The sequence below is a fragment of the Ictidomys tridecemlineatus genome, chromosome 4, assembly GCF_052094955.1.
Source record: "Ictidomys tridecemlineatus isolate mIctTri1 chromosome 4, mIctTri1.hap1, whole genome shotgun sequence".
Taxonomy (NCBI): Eukaryota; Metazoa; Chordata; class Mammalia; order Rodentia; family Sciuridae; genus Ictidomys; species Ictidomys tridecemlineatus.
Window position 1 is genome coordinate 60,427,593 of NC_135480.1, and position 10,963 is coordinate 60,438,555.

A 10,963-nucleotide genomic window follows, 5' to 3' on the forward strand; every position below is an offset into this window, starting at 1 on the left:
TTTTCTTTCTACTGTGTGTTCATTTATTTGTTTGTTTGTTTATTTATTTATTGTGGTGCTGGGAATTGAACCCAGGGCCTTATGCATGAAATGCAAGCACTCTACCAACTGAGCTATATCCCCAGCCCTATTCTTATTTATTTTTATGTGGTGCTGAGCAGTGCCTTACATGTGCTAGGCAAGCGCTCTACCACTGAGCTACCACTTCAGTCTCAATTATTGTTTGCATTCTTTTTTTTTTTTTTAAAGAGAGAGAGAGAGAGAATTTTTAATATTTATTTCTTAGTTCTCGGCGGATACAACATCTTTGTTGGTATGTGGTGCTGAGGATCGAACCCGGGCCGCACGCATGCCAGAGGAGCGCGCTACCGCCTGAGCCACATTCCCAGCCCATTGTTTGCATTCTTGATGACTACCATTCTGACTGGAATGAGATAAAATCTCAGCGTAATTTTGAATTGCATTTCTCTAATTACTAATGAATGTTACATTTTTTCATAAATTTTTTGTCCTCATATTGGAAGGCCTTCGTACCCTTGCTTAGTCTGCTTAGAGTTTAGTAATTTTGTTGACCTTTTCAAACAATCAATTTTTAGTTTTATTATCCCTATTAACCTGGTCAAAGGGATCATAAATTGTCAAACTCAATAACTCTTCTAAAAGAAAGCAGTAAATCTTTCCAGCTGTAATTCAGATGAAGATTTTTTTAGACACAAAATGCACAATTCATGAAAGGGAAAAAAATGGTAAGACTTAAACAAAATGAAGCTGCTGCTTGTTGAAAAACTTAAGAGAATGAAAATCCAAGCACAGTGGTACATGCCTGCAATCCCAGCAACTCAGGAAGCTGAGGCAATATGATTACCTGTATAGCTATCTCAAATCAATAAAAGGACTAGGGATGTAGCTTAATAGTAAAGTGCCCCTGAGTTCAATCCCCAGTACCCAAAAGAGAGAATGAAAAGACAAATCACAGGCTAGGAGAAAATATTTATGCTTCCTATATCTAATAAAGGTCTTTTTTTTTTTAAAGAGAGAGTGAGAGAGAGAGGGAGAGGGAGAGAGAATTTTAATGTTTATTTATTTATTTTAGTTCTTGGCGGACACAACATGTTTGTTGGTATGTGGTGCTGAGGATTGAACCCGGGCCGCACTCATGCCAGGCGAGCGCGCTACCGCTTGAGCCACATCCCCAGCCCTCTAATAAAGGTCTTACATTCAGAATGAAGAAATCTTAAAACTCAATAATAAAAAGTAAACAACCCTATTGAACAATTGGGCAAATACTTAAAACATATGCTTCATCATATATGACGAAAATGGGTTGGGATTGTGGTTCAGTAGTAAAGTGCATGCCTTGCATGTGTGTGGTACTGTATTCAAGCCTCAGCACCACACACACAAAAATATAAATGAATAAATAAAGTTTAGAAAAAAAAAAAATGACCCAGAGCTGGGTGTGGTGGGCATACCTGTAATCCCAGCCTCTCAGGAAACAGAAGGGAGAATCACAAATTCAATGCCAACTTAAGCAAGTTAGGGTAACTTTTGTCTTAAAAATAAACAAGGCTGGGAGTGTGGCTCAGTGGTAGAGCACCCCTGAGTCAGCCCCCAGTACCAAAACAAAACAAAACCAAAAAACTGGCCCAGAGGTCAGGAAAGATGTTCAGTGTCAGTAGTTGATAGAAATGTAAATTAAACCATTTTATCAGGTGTGTGCCACTGAGCCATAACCCAGCCCCACCCTGTCCTTTTAAATGATCTAGAACTTCACTTTAATTATTCATTCAATCAAACCATGATTTAAGTGGAAATTGATTAAGGCAGATTAATTACATAATGTTCTATTTCAAAAGCACTGATGTAGAAAAACTTCACTAACTACCAAAGGAAATATTAGAAAGTTGTGTAATCCCAGCAACTCAGGAGGCTGAGGCAGGATGATCAAAATTTCAAAGCCAGCCTTAGCAACTTCATGAAGCCCCAATCAACTTAGATCCTGTCTCAAAATAAAAAGAAAGTAAGTTATAAAATGACTGAGCTCTTAGGTGAAAAGATAAAGTTATTGGTTGATAACCTAAGCCCTAGATCTTTAAAACTTGGAAGTAAGGAATCTTAGTTTATGCTATTCTCACTTATTTGAATTGAAGGTTATGAATTTATCATATAAACTGGCCCGGGACTGTTGAAAATCCTGGATCTTAGTAGAGGGTGAAAAAGCAAGAAACTGCAGAAACACTGAAAATTCAGGGTACTTGTATTTCTGTATAAAAAATAATACCCATAGAGGGCTGGGGATGTGGCTCAAGCGGTAGCGTGCTCGCCTAGCATGCGTGCAGCCCGGGTTCGATCCTCAGCAGCACCACATACCAACAAAGATGTTGTGTCCGCCGAGAACTAAGAAAAAATAAATAAATGTTAAATTCTCTCTCTCTGTCCCCCTCTCTCTCACTCTCTCTTTTAAAAAAAAAATAATAATAATACCCATAGGGACTGGGGTTGTGGCTCAATGGTAGAGCACTTGCCTAGCATGTGTGAGGCCGAGTTCGATCCTCAACACCACATATGAATAAACAAGGTTAAAAATCCATTGGTAATAATAATAATAATAATAATACCTGTTGAAGACAAGTAGATAAAAATTAAAAGCCATAGAACAAAATAATCTTCAATAAGATTGTTAGCTATTCAGACAAACAGGAGAAGAAACTATCTTCAGATAATAGAACAATGTGAAAGGCACTAAGGTAGCTTTAAGAAAAGTAATAGCCTCTCTAATGAATGATGGGAAAAGTGAGAATTGTGAAGACAATTGTCTATATTCAGACAATTATAATTGTCAATGTATTAAGATGGTAAAACTGTACAGGCCACACCAGTACCAACAAACCTATTAGATCACATAGACTGGCTGAAAAACATAGTCTCCAGAGGCCTTTAATGTTTTTGCCCTTTTGATTCCTTTGTCTTCTGAGAGAAGCCCAGAACAGTTGACTTGTTCATTACAGGTGAGCTGGTAGCTAGATATAGTAACTCTGAACAATTTCTCCTCTGCAGACATTATGATCTCAATCAGCTGTTGGAGCCTCGAAGCATCACCGCAGATCCTTTGGACTACCGCCTAAGCTGGCATCTGTGGGAGGTGCTGCGAGCTCTTAACTATACCCATCTCTCAGAGCAGTCTAAGGGGGTGCTGCAGGCCAGTTATGCTGGCCAACTTGAAAGTGAAGGGCTCTGGGAGTGGGCCATCTTCGTCCTCTTACACATTGACAACTCGAGGTGAGTAAGGAGTCATTGAACCTGCCAGGTACCTGTGGCATTCCAGAGCAACCCCAAAGGAGTCACAGTCTCTTAAGGTTCTATTCAGCAAGTAATTGTTTAGAATGTGTATTGGAAATAGCCATGTGATAATCGCAATACAATTAAACCCTCAGCCCAGAATGTTCCTGGATTCATGTGAATCAGTTAAAAAAAGATTTCCTTTGTTTACATGCCAAATAATATTTGTCACAAGGCATTTCAGTAGTTTCAGAAGGATGAAGAGATCTCTGTGAGCTGCATTGATCAGAGAACATCTGGAGATAAAATTCAAAGAACATGTAAAATTGGAATAAGAAATAATGAAGGGGAAGCTGGGTGTGGTGGCACACACCTGTAATCCCAGAAACTTGGGAGGCTGAGGCAGGAGAATCACATGTTTGGGGCCAAACTTCGCAATATTTTTTTTTAAAAATAACAAAAACAAACATGTATATAGTACTTTTTTGTAACTGCTCTAAGTACTTTTCACATATTAACTCACTTTATACTTAGGGTCATATAGCTAGTAAATGGGAAAGTGAGTTTCCTATCTCTGCTGGCATGTTTTGTGGTGGGTTAGGTTTTATAGTCATATGTCAAAATGCTGGGTCTATCATATATCACTTTGATTTAGGATGAAGCTTATTCACTTTGGCCTTTGGATAAAGATACTCTCCAGTCTTCTTATCTGTAAAATCATGATGTCCCTCCCTATTCAGAGGTGATTATGGGATTAATATGAGTAAAAGTATAAAGCATCTTGCCACAGCCTAGTTTCATCAATTTCTCTTTCTGCTTCATCCTTAACAGGAAGTGAAATGAACACAGAGTATGCCATGAGTTTATTTAAAAATACTAATAGGGGATTTTGTACTAAAAGGGGATTTTGTACTAAAAGGCTGGCTATTAGAATGATGTTTCAGGGGCTGGAGTTATAGCTCAGTGATAGAGCACTTGCCTAGCATGTGTGAGGCACTGGGTTCGATTCTCAGCACCACATCGATTCTCAGCACCACATATAAGGAATAAAATAAACGTCCATCAACAACTAAAATAAATAAATAAATAAAAGAATGATGTTTCAGAGTTGGCTGCGGGGAAATAGATCCTGTTTGCCAAAAAAAGGAGGTGGCTGTAATTTGGGAGTTCTTAAAATCCTAGGAGTTCAGAAAAGAGTCAAAGAGAACAGTTTGTTTGGTGTTTGGTTTGGTTTTGTTTTTTGGTACCAGGGATTGAACTCAGGGGCACATAACCACTAAGCCACATCCCCAGTCCTTCTTTGCATTTTATTTAGAGACCCGGTCTCACTGAGTTGCTTAGGGCCTCATTAAGTTGCTGAGGCTAACTTTGAACTCTTAATCCTCCTGCCTTAACCTCCTGCACCACCTGGATTATAGGTATGTGCTACCATACCTGGCCAGGAGAATAGTTTTGATCTGATACATAATGACTGATCCTTTAACCCTGTAACCCTGACAGCAAAGAATTCTCCTTAATGGCCTTATCCTAGAGGTAGAGAGAATGAATTAGGAAAGCTGATAGCTTGAGAAAAGAAAGGAAAAGCAAGCCCTGGAAGAGACATTACCTTCAGAAACTTCTCTGTTCACTTGTACTGACCTTGTGGGAACAGAGAAGAGCAAAAGTTGGAAAAGAGGACTGCTCTGTGAAACAGAATTTTCCTATTCAAGTCCTTACTTTTCTAAGTGGTAGCCAAACTAGCATTAATTTAGACAGTGTCACTAGACAGGAAAAAGAGAGAATAAAATCCTACGAAGAGAAAGCCTTTTTTGGGAGTAGACCATCTTCCTCTAGAATATTAGGTTTCTGATTTTATGATTATGAACATATGTGCTTAAATACTCTGTATTCTTTTTCAATTAAAAAATAAATGTTGGGGGGCTGGGGATGTGGCTCAAGCCGTAGCGCGCTCGCCTGGCATGCGCGCAGCCTGGTTTCGATCCTCAGCACCACATATAAACAAAGATGTTGTGTCCGCCAAAAAACAACAAAAAAAAATATTAAAAAAATTAAAATAAAATAAATGTTGGGCTGGGGATGTGGCTCAAGCTGTGGTGCGCTCGCCTGGCATTCGTGTGCCCTGGGTTCGATCCTCAGCACCACATACAAAGAAAGATGTTGTGTCCACCAAAAACTAAAAAATAAATATTAAAAAATTTTCTATCACTCACTCTCTCTCTCTCAAAAAAAGTTGAAGTACTATTTCCTATGACATAGCTTTCTATATATAAATAAATAAATAAATAAATGTTGGTGTGATAGTTTAATATTTTTAGTGAAGTTTAAAATGATCCACTAAGGATCAGTATGAGAGACTGTCCCAGGGAGCCCCTCTAATCTCTGGGGCAGCCTTCTCCATGATTGAGATTAGTAAAAATTTAGCTTCTCTTCCTATAGCATGCGTGAGAAAGCTGTTCGAGAGCTACTTACCCGGCACTGCCAGCTAATGGAGACCCCTGAATCTTGGGCTAAGGAGACTTTCCTTACACAGAAGCTTTGCGTGCCTGCTGAATGGATTCATGAGGCCAAAGCAGTGCGAGCACACATGGAATGTGATAAGCACTTGGAGGCCCTCTACTTGTTTAAAGCTGGTCACTGGAACCGCTGCCACAAACTTGTCATCCAGCACTTAGCTTCTGGTAAGTGCTGGGGCCCACATCTCCTGGAATTACCCCAAATTCTTCTGCCCCTCTGAACCTCCATAATGGGCCAGGCCAGAGATGATGCCCAGTACAGGACATGGCATACAGTTAGCAAATCACACTTTGCAAAGCTTTCTGTGGAAGTGACTTAGCCAGGATGGAGGGCTAGAGGGGCAGGGGAAGAAAGCAGTATAGCAGTATTATCAAGTTAGCATTTGCCAGGATGTCAACTAATTATATTAAACTCTTTATGGGAATTTTATCCAACAGCACCAGACATTCTGCTTAGGGATCTGAAGCCAAAAATTCTCTACATTTCCCTTTGGAGAGTTTCACAATGTCTACTTAAAATTCTCAAATCTGACCCAACATTATTTCTCCTTCCTTCCTGTCATTTCTTCCAGGATCTCTGCACCTTTAGGAACCATGTGTTTACTTTTACAGACATTTTTCTCAATGTTTTGTTTCTTCAGATGCCATCATTAATGAGAACTATGATTACCTGAAGGGGTTCTTGGAAGACCTAGCACCTCCAGAGCGCAGCACTCTAATTCAGGACTGGGAAATGTCTGGACTCGTTTATCTGGACTATATTCGAGTCATTGAAATGCTCCACCATATTCAGCAGGTACCTGAGTTCTTTGATCCTCCACCTGGTTTTCCTTTCCCCCTCCCTTTAAAGGTTCAGAGATTTCAAAAGGCCTTATTATGCACTTGATGGAAATTGGGGGGGGGGGCTTGTTTTTTAAAGGGTCTTGGGGATGAAACCCAAGGCTTTGTGCATGCCAAGTGAGTACTCTACCACTAAGCTACACCCCAGACCTAGTATACACCTAAAAACTCATTGGCAGAGAGTGGCATATACCTGTAATCTTAGCATCTTAGGAGGCTGAGACAAGAGGATCTCAAGTTCAAAACCAGCCTCAGCAACTTAGCAAGGCCTTAAGCAACCTAGTGAGATTCTGTCTCAAAAAAGGTCTGGGGAATGTGGGTTAGAGGTTTAGTACCTCTGGGTTCAATCTGTAGTACCCTGCCACCACCCAAAAAAAGAAAAAAGTGCATGGCACATAATAGACATGGTTCTTTTTTTTTTTTTTTAAGTGTATGTGGACACAATACCTTTATTTTTATGTGGTGCTAAGGATCTAATCCAGTCCCTCACGCATGCCAGGTGAGCCCTTTATCTCTGAGCCACAACCCCAGCCCTGACATAATTCTTAATGTTTGATGCATTTTTAGTATGGATTAAGAGCATCTTCCCTAAATAATCACTGAACAAACCCCTTTTTCTCATTGAACATTATATTAAACATTGGCTTACACATCCTAGTTATTGAGAATCCAATATGTGTCATGCACTTTCATGAATTTGGGGGATATAAAGGTAAGTAGCTTGTGTTTTGCTCTTACCAAAGTAATACTTTGATAGGGGAGATAGTTCCAAGTAACCCAACAATTACTATAGCTTAATTGTACGGATTAAGCAAAGAGTGCTGTCATTATAAAAGAGTATCTAGCTAGGCATCGTGGCACATACATGTAATCCCAGACATTCAGGAGTCTGAGGCAAGAGAATTGCAAGTTTGGGCCAACCTCAGCAACCTGGCAAGACCCTGTCTCAAATTTAAAAAAAGGCAGGGAGGACTAGGGCTGTAGCTCAGTGGTAGAGTGCTTGCCTCACATGTGTTAGACACTGGGTTCAAGCCTCAGCACCACATAAAAATAAATATGTAAAGCTATTAAAAGGCGGGGGGCAGAGGAGCCGGTGGCTGGAGATAGTGAGTTCAGTCCTCAGTACCACCAAAAAAAGACTGGGAGTACCTAACCCAGTTTCAAGTTATAGTGTTGCTAATATCTGCATTCAAAATTTAATAAAACAATAATTTTTAGTTAAAACTCTCCAGTTTTATCTTGTTCAACTTTCCTCCTTACCTCCCCTTTCACCATGTAAACTTCCTTTGTGTTCCCATCTTACAGAGCTTTACTGTTCTCTTTTCCTTGAAAACTCAACCCTTGTTACACAGGTATGAACTTAGATATGAACTCCTCAAAGAAGCCTCCTCTAACTTCCCAGTCTGAAATAGCTATTAGTTTCTCCCTGCTACATCAGCCTATTTGAATTATCTATATGGTTTGTAATCCTTTAAGACATTACTTTGACATTTTCTTACTTCTTAAGTTTCATAAGAACAAAGATCCTATCTTTTTCATCACTGTTAAATTTAGGGGAAGGGCTGGGATTATGGCTCAGTGGTAGAATGCTTGCCTAGCATATGTGAGGCACTGGGTTCCATTCTCAGCACTACATACAAATAAATAAAAATAATAAAAAATTTCATCAACAATTAATAATTTTTTTTTAAAGTCAATTTAGGGGCTGGAGTTGTGGCTCAGTGGTAGAGCACTTACCTGGTATGTGTGAGGCCCTGGGTTTGACACACATATATAATAAAAGATCCATTGACAACTTTAAAAAAAAGTCAATTTAAAGGCAAATGAAAAGGATAGTAGTGGTAAAGACATTAAATGGTAGACTGTGCAAGCCCCCTAAAAATGGATTCATTGAAAGATTACCTCTTGGAAGGGTTGTGAACCCTTTGGAGGAAGGAAAAGGTGACGGGAGATTTACAGTGGTTCACTGTAAGAGTGAGAGAGGACCTACCCAACAGTCATTTTTGAGGCTTTACAATAAGATGCTGCTGGAAGGTAGTTAGAGTGTAAGTGATGGATAAAAAATATATGTATATTTGCTTTTTGGAAAAACTATTGTAATTGTAGAATGGTAGCATGGGAAGGAAGGTGAAAAATTAGCATATTAGGCAAGAGACAGAAATTTAAGAATCATCAACAGATTGAGAAAAATTGGAGTTGTAGGATGGATCACAACACACATGGACAGTGTAGAGAGTGAGAAGAGGGCCCTGCAATATTTCAGAAATGTCTATGAACGTGGAGACAGTTTGGGCACCATCTCTTATACTATGTGCTCTTAAGAAATCATCTCTCTTTGAACCCAGATTTATCTAGATTTTTTGGTGCCTTGTTAAAGCTTGCTAGTTACATGGTTCATGAGTCTCAAGACCTACCCAATCCAAGGCTCTATACACTGTTACCTTCTTGTATATTACTGCTAAGTACCTTGTCTTTAGCAACTAGGCTCAGTGGTGATAGCATGGCACTGCCAGTCAACTTCTTGGATTTTCTTCTCCCTCACCTTATTGTTGTTTCAGGGCTTTGTATGGAGTCTGTGAGTAGGATTAGAATAACAGAAACTTCGGGCCTAATTGATTTCTCTGCTTCTGTGCAGGTGGATTGCTCAGGTTATGAACTAGAACAGTTACACACCAAAGTGACATCACTGTGCAGCCGGATAGAGCAGATTCAGTGTTATAATGCCAAGGACCGCCTGGCTCAGTCAGGTAAGCTTGTAGTCTCTCTCCCCTTCCTGGTGATTTGCCTCCTATCTATGACTATTTCACCCCTCCCACCAACCCCAGTGTCCACTTTACCCCATCCCCATTTTCATCACTCACTCTTTTTTTTTTCTCTAGACATGGCCAAACGTGTAGCCAACTTGCTGCGGGTGGTACTGAGCCTGCAGCATGCCCCTGATGCAACCTCTGATTCAACACCAGACCCTCATCGAGTCCCTTTGCGCCTGTTGGCTCCCCACATTGGTCGGCTCCCCATGCCTGAGGACTACGCCTTGGAGGAACTGCGCAGCCTCACACAGTCCTATCTGCGAGAACTGACTGTTGGAAGTCAGTGATCCCCAGGCTTTTGTCACCACACTCACATGCTGATGCACACTCACCACAGCAGTCCTCAGCATTGTTTTTATTGCCACTGTTTGCCATTCTCTGGGTTGGCTATGGAAACCACCCCTCCCTGCTGCCTCAAGCAGCATCCCACAGTTATTCAGGGCTTTTCTTAATACTGAATATAGTGTAAGGGCTTCTGGAACCAAAAAAAAAAAAAAAAGGAGGCAAGTCTCCTTTTACCATCCTCAAGACCATTCAACATTTTTCCCCCTTTTCAAAAATGGTCAATAAAGCTCCTTTGGCAGAATCCCCCAAAGAACCAGAGAATTCTTTTACTCTCCTAGCATTCTGGATCTTGTGACCCTCCATGCCAACTTGCTACCCTACTCCAGTCTATTTATACTAGGACTCTTTGAAAGGAAACAAAGATGATGGAACAATTGCACTGATTTAGAATTGTCCTTCCTTATCAGGTAACTATCTCCAGAAGGAAGGGGCATTTGTCTCTGAAGTAGATTGGCTAATTAACATGAGTTTTGGAGTCAAAAGAGGGTTGGACTGGTTTTGAAAACAGAACAGGGTCTTTCTGACACATTTAGGGTACAAGGGTGTGCCTGCCATGGAGGGACTGATGTTCAAGGTATGTGAATGTTCCATGAACACAATACCTTCCCTACTACTGTGTAGGCTATCCTTGGTCATATATGTCTCTGGGAAGCTCCCAGAAACTTGGTTTAGTCCCTGATTACTAGTCGTCCTTCTAGAACACCTGTCTGGATTTATCTGAAGAGTTTGGATAAAATGGCAGGTTAGGTAGCCCTACCTACCCCTCCCATTCTAACCCCAAAGCATTTCCCACTCTTCCAGAAGGTAAAACTCACTGAGGCAGACAAGGAGCTGGGCTTTAGGGGCAGGCAGAGGGCCTTCTCTACATTGCTGCCAGTTATGGGGATCCCCAGGGATTGGCCTGAGGCAGTTGATGGTCAGGGCTGTCCCAGACAACGTGGCCACTCCTGGGTCTTTATGCATGAAGATTATGTAAAGGTTTTTATTAAAAAAATATATATATATATATAAAAATAAATGATCTAGATTATTTTCCTCTTTTCTGAATCTACTTTCTTAAAAAAATAAAATGAAATGTTTATAGCATTCCTGGTATTGGATTTCCCTTTGTATTTTTGGGCCTTCTTACATCAACAATCTGTATGGTGGCCTTGTTTGATTTAACCTGTATTTGGA

At 40.3% G+C, this 10,963-nt stretch overlaps 1 protein-coding gene across 7 annotated transcripts in view; it reads left to right on the top strand.

The window, feature by feature from the left end:
- Nup98 (nucleoporin 98 and 96 precursor) overlaps positions 1–10,873 on the top strand; it is a 107,649-nt gene extending 96,776 nt beyond the window's left edge. For all 7 annotated transcript variants that reach the window (XM_013357674.4, XM_013357676.4, XM_005323136.5 and 4 more), the window contains 5 exons: positions 3,058–3,279; positions 5,716–5,957; positions 6,434–6,588; positions 9,268–9,379; positions 9,512–10,873. In XM_013357674.4, coding sequence (XP_013213128.1) covers positions 3,058–3,279; positions 5,716–5,957; positions 6,434–6,588; positions 9,268–9,379; positions 9,512–9,729 — 949 coding nt within the window. In that variant the 3' untranslated portion in view covers positions 9,730–10,873. The remainder of the gene's footprint in view (positions 1–3,057; positions 3,280–5,715; positions 5,958–6,433; positions 6,589–9,267; positions 9,380–9,511) is intronic.
- Positions 10,874–10,963: the final 90 nt, after the last annotated feature.